Source organism: Anopheles stephensi, chromosome 3 (assembly GCF_013141755.1).
Source record: "Anopheles stephensi strain Indian chromosome 3, UCI_ANSTEP_V1.0, whole genome shotgun sequence".
NCBI classification, from domain to species: Eukaryota; Metazoa; Arthropoda; class Insecta; order Diptera; family Culicidae; genus Anopheles; species Anopheles stephensi.
In genome coordinates, this window is record NC_050203.1 from 48434065 (window position 1) to 48455078 (window position 21014).

The window sequence follows — 21014 nt, forward strand, 5'->3', positions numbered from 1 at the left end:
TATTTTTGTGTCAGCCCTCACACAGCGGGTAGGAGGATGAAGTGGGCGATAGCGGAGCATTGACTATTAAACGCACTTTAAGGAACTGTATCAGCTGCAAAACGATCGTCCTCTTGGATGCTTCTCACTTGGGCCATTACGTTATTGCACAAGTTTAACACAGTCCATCACTTGGTAATCACATTGGTAGTTTTAGACCACTTGCAAGAATCTTCAAAACCGGGGTTCGAATCATATGTTATAAAAAAATGTCCGCAAGCACACTAATAAACACTATTCGGAAAAATATTGGCTAAACGAAGAAGGGTTTAAAAACGAGAAAAGGATCTTACCATTTAAGTTGTTAAACAACCATCCCCCCGCAACAGAAGTTTCTTCTCAACTGACAAATATACCCCCCCAGAAACAGTTACGAACGCACTGCACAATAATAAAAAAAAAACAAGTTTTTCTAATTTTTCACCTTTTTAGTAGCATTGTTTTCTGTTAACATTGGAAATTTGCAGATTCATACATGTTTGTCGTTTCTGTACTTTTCCCTCTCTTTCTTCATTGTGTGTGTGTGTCGCTTATTACATTTGTTCCGATTTTGTATACATGTCTTTTGCTTTAATATTTCATCCGTCTCCACACTGCTTGTGGTACACAACATATAGCTCGCGCAATTTTACTTCGACGGTTAAATAGCGGACCACTATCTTATTATCGTTTACCAGGGGACACGGCTGTTATAGAGAGACAGAGAGAGATAGGGTGTGTGTGTGTGTGTGAGAGGGACGCTGTTTCAACCATTTACAGTGCATCTTATAGTTTTGTTCATTGGTTTTTACTGTGAATTTTAATTCTTTTCTATTTTAACTCTAATCCTCTGGTTGGAATTTTGTTTGTTTGATACTTCCGTTTCGTTTCCTGGTTCTGTACATATGTAACTTGACTAACGATCCATCATTCGTGCTCATGTACTAAAATTCGCATTCTAATATTCTCTCCTCTAACATAAACCGAAGGACTGCTGCAGAAGTAAAGAAGGAGTCAACAAAGGAGTTAATGATGCGCCAGAAAGCTGATAGATAATGGGTCAAAGTAAATAGACATGAAAATTGAGAAGATACAATCAACTAACTGGGTACGGTTTTTATTTTTTTCAAATTCATGTAGAGTTGAGATGAATAAAAGTGTTCAAGAAAATTTGTTTCATTGAGTATGTATGAAGTTTGTTTAGTTCGAAAAAAAAAACGAAAAGACAAAGGCATTGGAATCATAAGTTCGAAGGGCCCTAATCCATTAACCAATGATGTAAATTAAATTCATTCTTAATTCATCGCAGTACAAATCCTCTGTAGTCTTACTATAAGAAAATAATAATTATATTAGATGCCGTAGTACACAGTAAACATAGAGATTGCTTTCTTTTTACATAAAAACTCTTTCCACACATGCAAGCAAGGGTGGTCGAATTAGCGAATGAGAACTGAAACCCTACCCCGCTGGGTTCTTTACACACTCATGCCTATTTACGAATTGTTCATATTGTTGAGTCCTCATTTTTGTTTCTTCCACAGTCCTACTAACAGCAGCTCGGAGGCCAATTTAAAGAAAAGTATTCTAAAAACTAATAGTTATTCACAAATGCGGGTCCGCCGTATGTTACATCTCACTTGCCCCTACAAAGGGTAAGCTCTCTCGAATGGAGTGTTGTGTGTTGCTATGATTCTCACTAACGATATCGATAATTTATCGACAGTAATATTCATATTAGATCTGATTTACGACAAGACTCGCAAACTACAGCCTGTACAGTTACACTCTCCACGGTTAAACTAAACAATAGTATATGAAAAGGAAAATAAAGATCAACACAAAATAAAATATCACACATTACACGTAAACACGTCCTACTTTTGCGCGCTCAACTTTGTCGTCTATGGTGTCGATCGTCCCTGCGACCGACTCATGTAACTTCGGTTCGTGTTTTGCTTTAGAATCGCTCCGCTACCCGCTTGCTCTAAACCTCCTCTCGCATCGACACTGTCGCCAGGTTTGGACCACGGTTTAACGTCCAACAAGATGGAGTGTGACGTTTTACAAACACCTCGTCACTAGCGAGCGGTGTGTTGGAAACGAGATGCAAACGATTCATTTCCGATTTAAAGAGCTCAACTCACTCTAGTAGCAGACACAATTCTGGTATTGCGTTTAATATTTACACAGGTCCTTGAGTGAGCTGTTTCAAGGGATCTCCTCTTCGATGCAAAAGAACCACCACTACTCCTCCCTGAATGATTGCCTCGCTAAATTGTCACTCTTCTATCGCAACTCTATTACTTTTGCTACACCACCCATTTCTTCTCGTGGACAGCGGCAGCAGCATCAAAGCATCAGTAAAAAATCTTCGGCGATGGATTCCTCATACCCTTCTACAGTGCCGATATATCCATCGGCAAAGGTCGATGATGGTGATGATGGTAAGGTATGTCTGCTGCCGTGGGATGCTGTTGCAGATGATGGTGATGATTCGAGACAGCGGCCACGGCTGCCGCTGCAGCAGCAGCCGTTCTTGCCGTCAGCGTGAGGCTGGCCGAAGATGATGATGAGATCGATCGATCGTTCGATCGCAGAACACTGCTATCACTACCACCACCACTCATCGATCCACCACCACTCTCAAGCGGAACGCCCGTTCCCGCTTCTTCGCCATCATTCGCACCAGCCAACGCCGTGGCGGCTGTTACGGAATGGACCAACCCTGTCACACTTTCTATACCTCCACTAAGACAATAGTTTCCGACGGCACTGTTCGCGGTAGTACCCGCCACTGAAATAAATCCAGTGGAATCCTCACGATCGGCACAATTATTACTCTCAGTCACACAATCGATCAAACCGGCACCACCGCCACCACTAGTGAAACTACCCAGCAGAGCTGCAGCAGCAGCCGCATGATGATGATAATCGTGATGGTGATGATGATGATGGTACAGATGATGGTGATGCGGTGACGGTGCCATGTGCATTCCATGATGGTACGAATGGTGTGGATCTTCTTCAGAATCAACTGATAGCAGCGATGATTGCACGTCGCTTCCATTTGGCAATGAAAATCCGAGACCAGGTGTGACGGCACTGATAAGCGCAACGTGCGAGTGAGGCGAAGAGCTCATAAGTCCGCCGCCTAGAGAACCGGAGGCAGTCGTCGCATTGCTTGAACCATTTCCAGCTAGAACCATACCGCCGCTGCTGCTATTACAGTTGCCGATCACCGTAGCTGACGATGCACCCGAATGGTGGCGGTACGCAGACAAGGGAGACGCACACAGCGGAGGTAATCGATCGAAGGAATGATGATGAAGATGACCGCTTCCAAATAAGGTTGCGCCTACCGCAGCACCCAGCGTAGACTCGCCTGCTGGGGAATCGGCGCTACCATGATCGGTTGCTGCCCCGGAAGCTCCACCCGTTCCTACAGCGGTGTTACTGCTGGAATTGCTGTTATTCCTGGAATTGCTACTGCACGGAGGCGTCGCCGTTGCTGCTGCAGTGGATCCTGTAGAGCCCACCGCATGGTGGTTTGTGCTCGATGTCGAAGTGGCAGTAAGAGTTGGCGATGTTGACACCACTGCTTTTGAAACTCGAAGTTGCTGCTGCTGCTGCTGTTGGTGGTGATGATGCTGATGATGGTGAACCAAGAGGTCCGTCGCGGTTGCAGCCAACTCTCACATGTGTGAGATTGGTGCCATGGATCGCAGAACCTGCTGCTGCTGTTGTTGCTGTTGGACCTGCTGTTGTTGCTGGTGCTGCTGGAGGTGCTGGTGCTGCGATTGAAGATCGGGCGATACGCTGGCGTTATGCTGATGGTAATGTTGCATTAGGTGATTGCGATGGTGCTGCTGCAGATCCGCTCCGCCCGTTTGCTGCATATCCGGCACGTGGTACATGTTGATCAAATGGCTCAGATCGGCGGCCGCCGACTGCTGCTGATGCCCACCGCCAACTATGTATTCTCGCTTCATCGTTAGATTGTTATTGGTGGCTGACGCGATCGGGCTAGGCGAGACTGGTTCCGATTTCACGCTCGAATCACTGGGACTGTGGCTTTGGCAGGAAAGTGCGCTTCCGGGTTGGTGGTTTAGTCCGTACGGTGAACCGGGCTGCTGCTGGATTGTCGTACTGTACGGCGAGCCGGGCTGCTGCAGGCCACCACCGCTACCTCCGTAGGGTGACGTTTGACCACCGGATACGGTGCTTCCGCCGCCACCACTTCCGCCACCGTACATACCCCCGTAGCCGGCATTCATGTAGCTGTTCAAGGATCCAGCTGACGTACCGGAGGCGGCTGCTGCTGCCGCCATCTGACCCATGTCGTACCGGTGATGGTGGTGGTAATTGCTCATGTAGTGCTGCTGCGATTGGTAAGCCGCCGCCGACGACGGATCGTGCATCATCGTGTATCCATTCGGCATGTAGCCATTTGGAGGCATCTGGTGGTACATATCACGGTTCGCTGCGGCTGCGGCCGCTGCTGCCGCTGCCGCCGCCGCCTGCTGCGCGGCCAACGTGGTGGACGATGCGCTACCGCGCATCCCACTACTCTCGGTCGTTTGGCCACCACCGAGCAGCGATCCCACACCGAGCGGATACTTTTCCTTCGCCTTAGTCAAAGTCTTCGTCTTCCGGCGCGGCCGGTATTTATAATCCGGGTGTTCCTTCATATGCACCGCTCGGAGCCGCTTCGCCTCATCAATAAACGGGCGCTTCTCCGTCTCCGACAGGTCCTTCCACTGAGCGCCGAGTCGTTTGGAGATCTCTGAATTGTGCATCTTAGGATTATCCGAAGCCATCTTCCTGCGCTGACCACGAGACCACACCATGAACGCGTTCATCGGACGCTTCACGCGATCCGCATTCTGCTGCGCCGCCTTACTGGTGTTGTTATTGTTGTGATTCACACCCAACAGCCCTCCGGAACTGTGATGATGGTGATGGTGACCACCGCCACCTCCCCCACTTGCCGTGATGTGATGCTGGCCGGTGGAACCCATTCCCGTCGGCGAACTGTGCTGCGAGTGTCCTTGCCCGCCAACGAGACCGGTCGGACTGAGTCCGGAAACCGGTTGCTGCAGAGGACTCCCGTATCCGCTGCTGTTGTTGTTGTTACTGCTGCTGCTACTGTTGTTGCTACTCAGCCCGTGGCTCATATGATGCTGCTGATGACCACCACCAAGCAGATGGTGCTGCTGGGCAGCCGATGTCTGATGGGATGAAAGTTGCGATTGACCGATGTTCATCATGCTCAGCGATCCCAGTGCTCCGTATGGCGAAGTACTGTGGCCGTGCAGAGAGGACGGGTGGTGCGGGGGCATCGTGGCATGCAGAATACCACCCCCTTTCATATCGGATTCCATGGTCAACATAATGTCGCTCTTCTTGACGTCACCGTCGTCGTCCTTCTGCTCGTTGTCGTCCTTTTCGATAATGGTGACAGTGCCGCCTGACGAACTCGCGATCGCCTGTCCCGTGACGCTAACGGTATTGTAGAGTCCACCGTGTCTGTCGACGAGCAGCAATCGAAATGTATCTCAAATTAAGTTGTATTCCTTTGCCGAAAAATTATTCCAATTCACCGATAAAACACTCTCACACACCCATCGAGACTCGAGACCAGTTAAAAGCAACCCACACGTTACGAAACGGCAGGGTAATATTTGACACCTTCGCCCCTGCTTTTATCACGGAGCAATGCCTTTATCGTTTTGCTCATACGACATTTAGCAATACACTAAGCATCCAACATCACTATAAACACACGCTTCTTTCCCAATTAGCACGCCCGTTAGTGGCGATCGAACCCATTCAGATCTTCAAACGGAATGCCACACTAAACATCGTGAGCTAACAATCCTTCGATCTTAGATCGCGGGGATTTGTCCTTTATCAGGACAAACAGTATCTTTCGCCAGCACGAATGAAAACTCTTGGCAGCTCTTCAATTATTCAAACACTTCACATTTTTCACACACAACCTTACGTGACGAGTGTGTGTGTGTGTGTGTGTTGATCGAGAAGGGAATAGCTATGTTTATTCCCTCTTCACAAGCGCATGAACACAGAAACAAATGTAAAGACACACTAGGCACGGGAGGAGGTTGTACTTGTTAATTGTGGGCTCGTCGATCTAACCAATAATTTGTGCAGCAAGATCATTCGTCTTCAAGATCACTGTTGATCATGCCCTTCATTGCACCACTAAGAACAAATTGCGCAGGTACGGACACTTTTGATCCTGAAACAATCCGGACTTTTCTGTTGTACAGCGCGTGCCGTAAGTTCACTGATTGCACTACTGTTTTGCTTAAAAGCACGAGAAGCTTAGAGACCCTACTAACTGCACAGATCTGCGGTTCATTTCATTTCACACAACTTTCGATAGTCTTCTAAAACACCAAACTGGCACTCGATCGAATAGTATTTCTGCTCTAAAGCTACTTCTTTTGCGCGGAAGCCGTGGGTTCGAACGAGCACGTCAATACATTGCCGCGGAACCAATAATGTGTACAGGCGCGATACCCATCCACCGGGGACCGTACGCGAGAGAATTACGACACACTTGCGAACAGAGCACCTTTCCGTTTTACTATGAGGGCTCGTTCACGGCGAATCTCGTACCGAACCCCAAACGGTCGGTAGGTAGCGAAAGCCAGTGTGTATACATGTAGTTGTTGTGCCGCACACAAGCGCAACTCCCGGCAGGGCAACCAACCGAGGCGTGCTGTCACGCTGGAACCCACACATCCACACGCCGAGATATGGATGGAACTGGACCGGACTTTCCACAGGCGGCAGCCACAGTCAGCCACAGGCCAGCCAGGTCACAAGGGTTCTTCAGGTTGCGAGTAGGATAGGCCTCTTCGAGTATGCTTCTTACTCTGCATCTCGGGCCCGGAGGTACGCAGGACGCTGCGGAGGAAAGGATAGCGGAGCACCAAATCGGGCTTCGGGCTGCCTATGCAGCGTCGTGTGTCTCGTAGAATCCCCCCCTCCATCAATCCTACCGAGCGTACGGGACCAATCAGAGCGAGAGATCTCCGGTGGTCCACACCGAACCAATACACCAACACATTCCTATCGGGCCTATGCTACACAGCATAAACATTAAACAAAGTGTGTGTGTGAAGCAGCATAATCATCTACCCTCTCGGTCACACTAAGGGTGTCCGCAGCCCGACAGCTGCACAATGCGGCACAGGTAAGTTTGGTTTTCATAGATGCATCATCTCGCTCTCTCCCTCCCTATATGCCTCTCTCTTTCTTTTCGTTCTCTCGCTTTAGCTCTTCGACCGGATCTTCACCCAAGCCATGCCAGACAATCTGGCTGCGACGGGGTAGCAAGGCATGCTAAGAAAAATAGAAAAAAGCTACGCAAAGAGGCGTGGCTAAATGTCTGGTGGACATGTTTATGGTTGCAGCGTTAGGGGTTGCTGCAACGTTGCCAAGTTTCACACGCATAGCGCGACGATGTTGCTATAAAAATAGATAGCTGAGAAGGGAACGTTCCATGGGGCAGAATGTCAGAGCGGGACACATTACTGTAATCTCACTTTCACAGGCGGCTTTTGCGGGATCTGCTACGTGTTTTGCTATAAAATAGCATCATACGCCTAGGCAGAGCATAGTAATTCACCACGCATCCTTTCGTTTTCCCTGTGTGGATTGGATTGTGTATCCTTGCCCCTAACGCACATTTCCGAGGATTCAGACAATTTTCCACAGGCTGGTCACTCTCGACAGTGAGAGCGAGTTTCGCACACACGCAGCAGAGACCGCGTCGTAACCTTTTCCTTGCGTTCGAGGTTGGCAGCAGCATTGATCGAACAGTGAAATATTGGTTCCGAGACGCCGCAACCCGCAATGCTGCTCTCCTCGGTGCTGCTCCGCTTCTTCTCATCGAATCTTTTTCATTCATTGATTTCTTGCTCTTGACAATAAAAAAAGTCTACGAGGGAATTTGATGCTAGGTTGGTGAACACCATTCAAAAGACGAAGCCCAAAAACAACCAGAAGCATCCACCACACACAATAAAGCTTTCGGTGGGAGTCACACATAAAAATCAATCTACTTATTGCAACAAAACATTCCTACGGCTTTTTTTATCGATTAGGCTGAGTGGGACTGATAGCAATGGCGGTAATAGTAGCTATAACATGAGTCATTTTCAAGACCTACTCTGGATAGAATTGATGATTCTACTTACATAAAAAAGTATTTTAGTATATTACTACTATTAGTTTTACAGCATGACTAAATGGATAATTGAACCGTATATGGTTAAACGTTATTGTCTCATAATAACTTACAATTAATTTCAATAATAACATTAAATTATTTCAGTTGCAGCCTTCACAAGGGCTGCATATTGCAGGGCTTCATCTGATTTACACACAGCACCATGTTGCTCATCAGCAGGTCGATGATGCATCCAGCAGTAACTGACAACGGTGTGTCCTAGAAATATAACAAAACCGTAAAATGCGACACAACCAAACGTAGGCCACGAGATGATGGTGTTTGCAATACGACGTTCTGCACTGTAAGCAGTGCAACTGATCGTGTAATCCTGTTTACCCAAATATACACACCGCCGGGAAAGAAAACGGAAGGGACAGACAGGATCACGTGCAACAGTAGCAAAGTGAAGTATGGCTTCGCTCCGCAGAGACAAACAAACAGACACACACACACACATCTTACCTTCCCCTCTCTCGTCGTACGTATAGTTTTTGGTGGTTATTGTTGATTGTGTACACCACCAAAAATGTCCTTCCATGTGAAAATGAGAATGAGAAGTATCAACAGGCACAACTGAAACAAAGCCCGCAAAACAAAAACACTTTCACACAACTTCCCTTTTAGCGAGGTGGGTTGTGGGTTGAAGCATTGGAACGCCGAAAACGCTCGAGGAGCTTGGCGAATTGCTATTACAACAAAAAAAATCTCTATAACCTTATAGAACGAAGTTGGATGCTGGAGAGAGCAGTAAACGTGCGACTGATCGAGTTTGCTAGTGCTTTACATCAATTTAAAAAGACGAAATGTGTACAAAAATGTGGAGTTTAAGAGCAAAGCAAAATTCATAGCTACTTGTTCGTTGCTCATAAAGTAAGACCTCATATATCCAAAGACATGTTGTCCTGTTGAACATCCATTGCGTTCCTCCGTTCAAACCACATGATTTCACTTCTCTTTCTTTTAATAATAGCTGATCATCTTTGTCCTCCACAACTATATGCTACCGCCGGTAGTGCAAACATTACTTCCAATGAAGCACTTGAACTGCGTTTTACACTCGCTTCCTTTTTTCTGTATCGCCGTTTGCTTCAATCAAAGTGAGGGCTTGCCAGGGTTCTGGCTGGTTAGGATGAATGCACAAACACGACCACCCAATCAACTCGCCAAGTTCCTTACTGGCGGCAGAAAACCATGTCACCTTTTTTCTCTCACCTAGGGTGCAACTTGAAAGTGTAACAGTGCATTAGTTCGGGGAACACAACCGTGTGCTTGCTTAGCCCTTGGTAGGTACATGTTCAAATCATCGCAGTGGTTAGACTTGGCCACAATGTTTGCGTTGATGTGCATAAAGGTAGGTAAACATTCATATTACACGGATTTTTATTCGATTTGAGCATTCATTCAATTATTTATAAAAAAGTGTTATTTTTTGTATTCATATAGAACGGCCTGGCCTTTTTGCTGGTGGGATAAATGTTTCTCATTATGAAATGAATTGTAGGAAAATGATACGCTTCGATCATTTTCAGTATAACGATGAGGAATAATTATCACATTGCATATAATGGAATAATGATCACATGGCTGAAGCAACAAACCCGTCAATGTTACCAAATTGATATAAAATTTAAAAAAACGTGACGATTCTAACAAGAAATGTAAAAAAGAATTTTAAGAAATAAAGAGAAAATTAAAATGAAGGAAAGAAAGCCCTCAACATAAGAAAAAATATATTTTTGAATTGATTGAAGCAATAGTGCAATTGTTTTTTTTTAGTAAAAATGGTACGAACATTACTACACAATACATACAATATGAAATATCTTGAATTGCTCCAAAATTTACTTCAACAAGTGCATATAAATCTTCTTCTTCTTGCTTGGCACTACAAGCTCGGGACGTCTCGGCCTGCCATTTCTGTGACAGCCTGACTTTCTGTGACTTAATTTCACCGATAATAAATGAATAACTGAATATAAATACTTGCAATAAATAACATAATGAACAAAAAGACTGAAATGGCACACAGCGTACGAGAACTTATTACAACATCTTCTCTTATATCTCGTTTAACGTCCGTCGCATGGTTTCATACATAGACACAAACTTATTTAAATATCAGTAGCTGCTATCTGTACTGTTTTTTTGGCTTTCTTATTACAAATGACACGTGCATGTAACCATAATTGGTTTCACATATAACAATAAGCAGCAGAGACAACCAACACTTCCATCCGCTTGTTAAGATTGTTACACAACCCTCTGTACGAACTGTGGATCTTTCATTCGTTCCAGTACCGAAGACTTCACATAATCAACGGATAAAGTACACTGCTGAAACATTCATTTTTCTTGTTTTTAAGAAAGCATGCCCGGAACAGGATAAAGTACTTTCCATTAATAAAAAAATAAATCGTCCCAATTTTACACAATTTCATAGGTTAATTAACTCAATGCAAAGTCAATACTGTACTAACAATTGCAACTGTCAACCAACCATAATAAGTCTGGTTGGTTGGTAATCCGACTGTTTCTTTCATATTTTAAAATCCGTTACATAAAACATGTCAGCATTTTATAACGACATATAAGCACAATTGATATTGCAATTGCAATTGGAGTTCAAATCCCATATTGGCCGTTCCCCAATAGTTAGTCTGACTATGCGGTATCAAGAAATTTTCTTCTTTTTCTTGTTCCTTGGTACTACAAACTCGAAAGGTCTCGGCCTGCCATTTTTGGCTTCCTGTGACATAATTTTACCCTTAGGAAAGTAGTCAACCCTGCGTACGGGGAGGCGGTCTGGATTGGATTTGAATCCCGATCCTGGCGTGTGAAGATCCTCGCCGCTGTCGCCTCTGCCACTGGACCGCACCAAAAAGTCTAGTAAGTTAGAAATGACAGGCATGATTTAAGAGGTTGTAGATCAAGAAAGAACAAAATGATAAGCGTAATTGCATAATCATATCATATTATCTAAACAATAAATGTCGTTATAATCTTTTTCTGATATAACCGAGCATACTCGGGACAAGGCTAAATATCAGGAAGGAAATGCCTTGGTAATTTCTTTGTAATTTCCTTTTGTTTTTGACATTTGTATTTCATCAGCACATGCGGTGCTGACAATACGGCTTCAAGCCGTCATAATAAATAAATAAATAAATAAAATCTTTTTCTGATATATATGACTATAAAACAGTCTTTGAGAGTAAAATTATCAAACATATTTAGTTTTTTTAGCAATTGCAAACCAATTATAATCACCACATTCATAACAAAAGAGTACAAATGTTAATTGATGTCATATTACAATGGTTACTGTAGCAACACGGCCAGGCCATCCTTCCTGACTTAATACAAAAATGTGCGTTGTGTTCAACATTGTCATAATTACAATGAGGTAAGGTCTCCTTCATCAATAAAATTAAATACACACTGCATTCAATAATGATAGGCATGCTTGTTTTAAAATCACACGATGAATCTATCAATAATAGTCAAGTTTTAAAGGAATTGGCAGATCTTATTAATCTCGATTTCGCACAATTTTTATTTTAGTACGGTATGTCCGAGCTCACCCGGGAGGATAAGGTGCCCTTTCACAGTTTGGAAAAGGAAAAGTCTCTAAACCAACTTGAATTGTACTCTTAATAGTAACTTAGTTTTAAGCCCGATCCTGTATAGGATTGCCACACAATACAAAAAAGAAGAATTAATATTTGCAAGTTTTCAGTAAATCTTTGAGTTTTATGAGTATGTGAAGTAACAGTACCGCTATTCCATAGAACAATAGCTTGCCTTCATTCCGTATCACACCAGTAAGGTACATAAAATCAGCCGGACATGCCCTAAAGATTTCCATGTAGATTTATCATATAACCAGAAGCTACTTAACACGCAAAACTCAATTTCTCACGCTCGTCTAGAAAGCACATAAATAATACTGTGTGTTAATTCGACATGAGGGCAATGCGGGGCCGCAGGCTCTCGGCTGTACTCCTCCGGTACTCAATCTTGCTGGGCTTTTTAACGGATTCCCTAATCGTAATACCTCCCCGGTTTTTGCCACGCTAACTAGCTATTAGTGCCAAACTCGGAACGAACCTCCACCATTTTTTTCCTTCGTGTCTCCAATGACCCTCTGCTGCACGCCCACATCAGTCACAGCATAGGAGAAAAAAAAAAAACAAATGAGCCTTTGCTCACCCCAGTAGCTTTTCCCTTTTACAAGCATACCTCCTCCGAAACAAATCATTATAAAATAGGCCCCCGGCAAACAAACGCAAGCCACTGGACTTTAATAGATGCCCTGTGCCACAGTGAATCGCGCAAGACTGGTACCGGCCAGCAAACAGGGCACTAAGAAAAGAAAAGTCTAAGAGAAAAAAAACCATAGCTACAGTCATTAAACGGGAGACCATTACCAGCGGACGCAGTCATGACGTTGACCGCGGCTTCAAGCCCCAACTGAGCCGAAAATGTTCCTTCGGTTGGTCTTGATATTTCGTTTGTCCTTCGTTTTTCTTCTTGCCATCAAAAGCACGAGCTTTCTGTCAGCGTGCCTTCCCGTCCTTCGACTCTCACCTTAACCGTTCCCCCCTCGAGCACGTTTGCTGCCGGTGTAAACTGGAATGTCTTGATAAAATAAAGAAAGCTTGCCATAATGAAAATTATTAAAAAAGCAAGTGAATAAAATAAAAGAAACGACGACGAAATCTGCTCAACTGAAAGCGTCTGCCTAGTTTAACCACCGTTGCCAAAAAAAAAAAAAAGAAACGGGAATCCGGCGGACAGCATTATAACACTGCCGGTAGCATAATTTTCATAACAAGAGCACACCACCACAAAACCGAGAAAGGAGGAGAAAAAACAATATGAAAGAAATATAAATATGGTTGAAAATAAGAAGTAAAAAAACAACAACCGTCCACCCATCCATCCATCCATCCACTCACTGCGGAACCGTCAACGGAAGCAACGAAGGCAGAGGCGTGCGACCAAGTAAAACAAGAGCGTGCACATCCAGCAGCGTTTCCACAAGAAACTGACCAGATGCCCAGCCAAATGTCTGCCGGAAGGCAGATACAAACATCACTCGTAACTTGGACAGACAACAGAGGCAAGAGCTTACAGCAGCACACTGTACAAAAAAAATCATAATAACTTAACTTCAATCCGTTTGGTCTTAAATGGAGATATTATATTAAGTAGTTAGTTAATTACCGAACGTAATTGCCAGAAGTTAATTCGTCCATTCTACAAAAACATACATTTTATAATGTTTGTCCTATCACAACGGCGACCACACAAATGCCACTACCGGAATACGTAAACCCTTTTTTATTGTTTTAGAAAGCCAAACTTAACCCGATATTCAAATTTTACACAATAAAATGCCAACTCAATATATATTTTTCGCAATTCAAAACACTCCACCGTAACACTAATTAATGAACTATGCTTCCTAGAATTGTAACACTGCTGCGGGTCACCCGCAGAGCACTATGAGCAGCAGAAGTCTGGAAGATTAATGAAAAATGGCTTCACATTTTCTCACACCCCATATGATCATTCTGCGAGCGGAGCTTGGCTTTCTAATGGACCACTAAAAGAAATTTGTAAAAAAAAGACGTCTTCCTTTCGCGTAGAAAAGAAGGCTTGAAGGCCTGTGGGCCAACCGAGCACCATCGACCCCGGCTCATATGCCGGCCTGCTAGTGGGACGGAGCCAGCCAGGGCCCTCAAAGTACGAATGAAAAATTATCATGTTCGGTTAATTACGTTGATTGATTAATTAGTATTTTAAATTGCTTCGACGCTATTACCACGCTTCTAGCTACATTTCATTTGCGTCTGTGGTCTCTCTTTCTCTTCAGGTACCGACGAATATCCGAATTATATCGAATGATATAATATATCAGTTAGGTAAGTAAGCGAAGAAGGAACAATTGAAGGTCCGGTGGTTTAGATGACAAAACCTAACATCATTTGCGCATAAAAATGCAGGAAAAAGTTTGCTATATCCAGAAAAAAGAACATACTCTGCCCACTGGAGCAAGTCTTTACGATGCCTAGCAGTGGGTAAATGATCCCACTTAATGCAGAGACTGAAGAATGAAGTACATAAAAATCGACAGCTAATCGACGAAGGGAATGAAAAAAAATCCTCTTTCGAAACTATTTTAGTAGATATTGAATTGATTTTAGCACAATTTATTGGTGCACATAAAATTCATGAGCAATAATCTGAATTGTGTGGTTCATAAATTGGAAACCGCCTCTAAACAAGTATAACATTTCTGCTGCCGTATACTAAATGCCATTAGAATTTAATTTGTCACAAGAGATAAAACCCAGTGAGAACATAAAATGATAAATAAAATATAATTTCCGATTACAGTAAAAAAATATTTAAAAAATAAACTTTTATACACTGACAAAATTCTATAGGTATTCAGCGATGACTGCTGCTACATAAATAGCAGAAGATTCAAGAAATATAAAGAAATACGAAGCTTAAAGAACGTGCAAATGCATGCACCGGACAGGGGTCTATCTTCTTAACGAAGCTGAAAGAGTTAAGATACCGTCAGAGCACGAGGACACGAGGGTGTAGCATGCTAAACTAGCAGGCAAAATGTCCACGTGATAAATGCGTTAACGTCAAGGCCCATTTCTCACTCCGATTGCCATCAACCAGAGACATCAACTACTTCGAACCGCCGCCGCTGTATGGGAAGATCGGCGAATTGTGTTACAAACCACCGTAATAGCATCGCGCATTGCTGGAATATGATTATTTCACCCACCCAGATACCGTACTGATGGTATGATGGTTGATGGCAGGGCCACAACGTACACTTCGAATCTTTATGTAGACCGACCGGCCTTTTCCACGTTTCCAAGTAAAGATGATGACTACTTTAAAAAAGATCATTTGTTTGTCACAATCTACGTCCACCACTCTGCTATGCGACGTCAGCGGCATACCTTGTCGATCGGTCATAGAAAGAAGAAAATGTACAGCGTTGGTGGTTCCCAACAAACACGCTGAAGAAATATGTTGATTAGCGTTTTAGGGCTGCAGTATGTACGAGATTCATTGAATCCAATCCCGCAGGGCTCACACTCCCGTGAAGTTAATTAGCCTGCTGCCGCTGTTACCTACTAACTTCCGGACCTTTGTCTTGCGTGTTTGTAGGCCCAGGCAGCGCATGTGGAATGTGGGATAAAACAGCATCTTTTTACTAACCGCACACCTTCTTAACCACCGCTTTCGCAGACCACACTACTGGTCGTGACATATAACCGTCAATTTATCATTAACATCACGATGTACCGTGCGATAGGATTGTGCTTCTGGAAATCGTAATATTTGGCAGGCTCATCCATATTTGCGTTTTGAGTATGGTTTTTGTGACCATTAAATCGTTGATTTGTTAATTTTGTTTTGTGCTAAGTATGACCTACAAATCTGTATAGTTGACGTATTCGCAAAGTGAATATGCTAAATGTCCTCTTAGGTTATCTTTGCCATTCCTATACACATTGTGAATCTTCGTCGTTTCCATGACCACAATCTCTTCTCGAAGCGATCAACGAGGCAAGCTCCGATGGTTTTAAGTTACACCATCAGCCATCAGCTACCAGGGGATCTTAAGAGGGACTCACAAAACTTACGGTGGCACAGAATTATCTCGTACCAAAAATCAATGTCCATCGGTAAATAAAAAGCAGTGAGGATCACGAATTTCGTTAAACCGTTGTGCGATAAATCTTTTTCGAGTGAATAATCAAATTACATGTGGGTTTTATTTCAGAGGGAGACTGGCTGCAGACTGATCGCGGAACGTGTATCCTCTGAAGGCTTGAAGGTATGCCATGTGGGAAAATCGTTTACTGAACTGATAACTTCATGACGATATCGATTTTACTCAATCGCTCTCTTGAGAAATGAAGCATTGGCAAGGTTGAAGTATTGATATAATGAAAATTTAGTGTCTGAGCGTGTGTATTGCCAAAAATTTAGATGAATATTCGTTTTTTTAAATTACAACCTCAGATCTGGCATTTTTAACTGTCTATATGTTTAATTTAGCCTTAGATGGTCAGCTATTCATGCGAACTGTGGACCATGGATCTGAAATTGATGTGGGCCCTCATATTCCTCTGTATTTCGATCAGCTACTGAGACAAACTAAAGTTTACGGAACCATTTCTTCAACGAGAACCATGGACAAAGCCAGGTGTAAGTTTTAAATAGCCATAATATCAAACTGGTACAATGGAACAATCCTCTCCAACAACACTGACCTACTGCAACGTTTCTTAGTGGTGCTTGCGAATAGCAAAGGTCGTACTGTTTGTGGGAAAGCAGCAGGGATCCGACTGAAATGCATACAGTTTTGTTATTGTTTTGTCTCTTTTTGCACATGTGAAATACGCTCCCTGTATCGTTTCTTTGCCAATGCACAAGGGGCCTCATTCTTTGCGTACCACCATTCATCGATGAGTTTATGTTGGCAAATAGCTAACTTTACGGTCCGCTTGTGTAAACAAACAAATACACAAACCAGCCACAATAATACGATGGAAGGCCTAGAATTCATTCATCGACTTGCGGCGGCGGCTACTGCTGTAATCCGCCACTGTCCGATCCAAAGCTTTTTGTTCAGCAGGTGTGATACTCATTCAAAGCCGTGTTTAGGTTCAATGTTCCAGTGCCTCCGTTCATCCATTCATTCATTCGGTCCATTCTTTGTCGACGGTAATAGACGACCACCACCATGCAAAGCTGTAATGTTTGCGTTTTTCAAAAAGGGCCCATCATCGACAACATTCGCGGCTGCTCGTCTCATCATCACCATCATCATCATCAACACCAACTTCCCAAGAGCAATTGAAGAGTTCTTCCAACTCCCTTTTCTTTCTACCCTCCCTACCTCCTCCGTGCACATTCATTCAGAAAATCCGTTCGGCATGGCGATGAAACGATCGATAAAGTCAACAATCGGCTTGTGCCGGCTACTACTCCTCGTACTGTCGCGCATATGCTACTCATAGACACAGTTCCGGTGAAAGAAGCGATCGATCTCTTCAAAGCACCGCGAAGGAACCGTTGTGATGATCGAAGGTTAATCTAACAAAAAAAAAAGACTCATACTATTTTTGGACCCTCATTGGTACAACAACTGACGATTTTGCGTGGAGAGTGCTTTATATCGGTGTTAAAAATGGGAACCTCATGTAAAGATAATACAAAAAAGTTTTACATACCTTAGCAGAGCCAGCTTTTGGAACAACATGCTTGAGTAGAACATTTGTTCATTGTTGAAAGTAACGGTGGTGTTTTCTTCCACAACAGTCGTGGCATTTACAGGCGACGGTGAGGGTTGCTGCAGTTGGTATCGCAGCAGGGTCTCCAGAATGTCATCTTCATCGATATCGTCCATTCTCAATAACCTTACTAGGGCTTGAGTCCTCGAAAATTTACGTAACCAACATTCGCGGGACAACCAGTCTTATTTGGCTCTTTTGCTATGTGTTGCCCGACTGGTTTCAATAAGTTCTGAAAGAATGCAAAAAGAACACAAAATAGCTGATATAAATATGTTTGCCTCAGACTAGTGGGCAGTGGGGGATTATGCAACTTGGAGACCTTAAGTGGCAACCATACAAATGTTTGGTATCCGGCGGAGCGAGAGGTGCAATAGGACCCCGAGTAGACATTGAGGTCCTCGATGTCCCTTTCAAGAGGTCCCAAATACGCGGTTACTAATACGAGCCCCCTTCTATACCGCTTTTAATAAGCAGCTGGTACGTGGTTCTTTGACCGACAACTCTGACCATCGGTTAATACGCCACTGCTTGTAGGCATAAGTGAAGTTTTTTGAGGTTATCTTATGGAAGAGATTGTTGCACTACACTCTCATCGTTTTAAATAAACTTTCGATCTGGATGTAGTGCGTTGTGGAACTTGCTAAAGCAGAAGTACAAACTAAACTTATTAAGAATCTCGGATCATCTTCGATCATCATGCGTGAAACCCCACGAAGCACCAATATTAGAGGCTTATCTGAGACTGCGTGTCAAACCTAGAAAAATCTGCCAAACAGAATGGTTGAGATGAATGATCTAAGACGATTTCATGAATCAACCGAGAGTAATGCCAATTATTGGAGATACTTCACATTATTATATTTTTCAATTAGTAAACTCGCACTAAAGTTCATGCTACTCCATCATCTACAAATAATTTGGACAGTGAAACGGTAGCTGTACAAATCTTATCAACCCACTCAGAAACACGTGATATTGTTAAGATCCACACACAAACCACGATCTCTGTCCTAGATTAACAGAAACAAATCTAAACAATGCACATAACAATATATCGTGCTACAACGTGGAACACAGATTATAAAGTTATCGAACATTTAGATCAAGGATACCTTTTGATGATGCACCTGCAGCAATCACGCGATATTTAAAATGGCTCAGTTGGGAAAACAATCGGCTTCCCTTCTCAATCGCACTTTGCAAACAAAAGAAAGTTGACCTTTCCAACAGCGAACAAACAATGTGACATTTCCTTCTGGTTATTTTTAGCACGTGCTTTGTTTGACACTTCGCTATATCCCCTTTTTCGGCGATCAATCAATATAACCACCAAGGTCAATATAGGTAAGGTGCGTTTTTTTACTACTCTACTATACATTTAAATCACACCGTTGATCACTAGGAGTAGTTTATAAACTAGTTTATGAAAACCTGAAATTCATATTGGATTCACCCATTCCGTGCTAAAATATAACTGCAATAACAACACATTTTGTGCAATCATGATGACACATTTCGATCCGACAGGGAAATGCTGTATGCTGTCAGTTTTTCATCCTCTTTCAGCTGACTGCAGTGGCAGGGCCATCCAGTAGCGTTTGTTTTCTTGTGTTTATGTTTGATCATAAACGACCGGGTATCGTGCGTAATTCATAAACAATAAGTTTCTTGCAGTGATTTAAAGTGAAGTGTTCCGTACTGCGTGATCGTGAAAATGCACGATAATAGATTAGTAATTCGATCGGTAATCGGGTTTTGTTAGTTTTTTAGACTGTTAGATTGTTAGTAAATCCATTACCCGAATGTGTACGATAGTGCCGAAAATTGGTGAATTACATTGTCTGTGTGCGCAAATATGGTAAATCCTGCAGAATGTTGTTGAGGTAAGTTAAATAGTTTTGCCCTTTTTTTTATTCCCTTATTTCCTTGCGTTCTTCCGCTTCGAGGTGTTTAACCGCTGCAAAGATCATCCCGATCGAGCGCTCTTCCCTGCCAATCCGATATCCCGGCATGTCTAGCGGTCGCGTATGTCCTATTACTGCCTCCACAACTCTATGTAGAAGGCCCAAAAGGCCTTGCGTTCTGTGTCGTCCTGCACATTTCCCATGAGGCTGTGCAATAGTAAGATACGGGACCAAATATATTCAGTAATGTTTTGGATGACTTAAAGGCACGATCACCTGTTTGTGCATCGCTAGAAAGTATTTATTAGCCGAGCCGAGCCGAGCTTTGGTATACTGGAGCTACGTAGGATCGCCTCCTGTAGCGGGTTTAATGGTATTTACATATTACCTTCTTCCCGACCAGCGGATATGGTTTGGTATGGGCCTCAATTTTCATTACGGTTATGGCCTCCAATAGGATCAATTCGCTACTGAGTGCCTCAAGCGAAATATATCAATACCATGAACGCATACCAGCGTTTGAATCTGCATTGGAAATGGTCTCCAAAGTTATGACCTCCCTATCAGATATGACGTCAGATTGACGAAAAGTCAGACTAACTCAGCTCCCTGGCGTAGTAAGAAAGTCATGTTAAAAACATTTTCATAAATGCATGTAATTCTCCAGCAAAGAAGTGATTAAGTTCTTTATACAACACGTTTGTTATATGTTTGTTAGATGTCCAAATGCAGGTACTTTATGGTTTTTTATTTGATGGAGTAAGAGACTAAACTGTGTTAACGTTATCTTTCTTTTAAACAAGATGCTGGTAAGTGTTTAGTGTCTACTAGCACAAAGAAAGTTCATCAAGTTGGTCCACCATTCCTGGATCGACAAACGCATAGATTTAACTGATTGGGTGATTGGGCGGGCAGGATGGGACCAGCCGTAAAAAAAGGAAAGAAATAAAACCAACGTCAGCGTTAATTTAATCAGCGGCGATGAGACTATTTTCGCATTGTTGCAAGAAGCTGATCGGGGCGGAACGCTCGCACACAATCAACAGCCGTTGCAGCAACAAACAAAGATGGATTGAAAATGGCAGAGCGCAAAACCAAATGAAATCCGGCATAGTAGATATCGCGCCGTGGACGAATGGCGATGTAGTTTGGTGTTTGGCGTGGAGAAGAGCGTAAGCGATACCAATTTTCCAATTATTTGTCACGTTCAGTCACGGACTAAATTCAGCCAACGAACCCGGTCCAAGACATCAGAAGGCGAGCGCGGAGAACAACGTAACATCCTGCGAAAGATTCGGAATTGGCGAGTTATGTGTGAGACGAGATTGGTGAGAAAAGATTTTGCAGCATTTGCACATTTCCTTATGCTGGTCACACGAGCACCAATATATCTTGGCAAGAAGGAACTAAATGCCCATCCCAATCATGAGTGATGTGGATTGGGTAAACTGAATGAATTGGAGAATCGCCGTAACAAATTTTTGC

General features: G+C 43.3%; 2 protein-coding genes and 1 long non-coding RNA gene across 3 annotated transcripts in view; 1 reads left to right on the forward strand and 2 right to left on the reverse strand.

Moving 5' to 3' along the window:
• Window positions 1-449: 449 nt before the first annotated feature.
• On the reverse strand, window positions 450-18891 carry LOC118512646 (transcription factor SOX-3-like). The gene is made up of 3 exons (XM_036057362.1): window positions 18738-18891; window positions 17563-17854; window positions 450-5547 (listed from the first exon to the last, which is right to left on the reverse strand). Exons 2-3 carry the CDS (start codon window positions 17736-17738, stop codon window positions 3714-3716), a joined length of 2010 nt encoding a protein of 669 aa, XP_035913255.1. The 5' UTR covers window positions 17739-17854; window positions 18738-18891; the 3' UTR covers window positions 450-3713.
• On the reverse strand, window positions 2418-3227 carry LOC118509986. Its single transcript, XM_036051368.1, has 2 exons — window positions 2980-3227; window positions 2418-2910 (listed from the first exon to the last, which is right to left on the reverse strand). Exons 1-2 carry the CDS (start codon window positions 3225-3227, stop codon window positions 2418-2420), a joined length of 741 nt encoding a protein of 246 aa, XP_035907261.1.
• A 300-nt stretch (window positions 18892-19191) lies between the features above and the next one.
• The window catches only part of LOC118512651, a 79043-nt gene continuing 77220 nt past the window's right edge, over window positions 19192-21014 (forward strand). The window contains exon 1 of the long non-coding RNA XR_004906328.1: window positions 19192-19508. This is a non-coding gene — a long non-coding RNA (uncharacterized LOC118512651). The remainder of the gene's footprint in view (window positions 19509-21014) is intronic.

Bases quoted from the DNA above. Each gene is read 5' to 3' on its own strand.
- LOC118509986 (XM_036051368.1), bottom strand. From the start codon at position 3,227: ATGGTTCTAGCTGGAAATGGTTCAAGCAATGCGACGACTGCCTCCGGT. The intron at 2,911-2,979 runs GTACCATCATCA...TCTGCTGGGTAG, and splicing joins TCACCGCATCACCATCATCT to TTTCACTAGTGGTGGCGGTG.
- LOC118512646 (XM_036057362.1), bottom strand. From the start codon at position 17,738: ATGGACGATATCGATGAAGATGACATTCTGGAGACCCTGCTGCGATAC. The intron at 5,548-17,562 runs GTATGTAAAACT...GCTCGTCGACAG, and splicing joins CAAAAGCTGGCTCTGCTAAG to ACACGGTGGACTCTACAATA.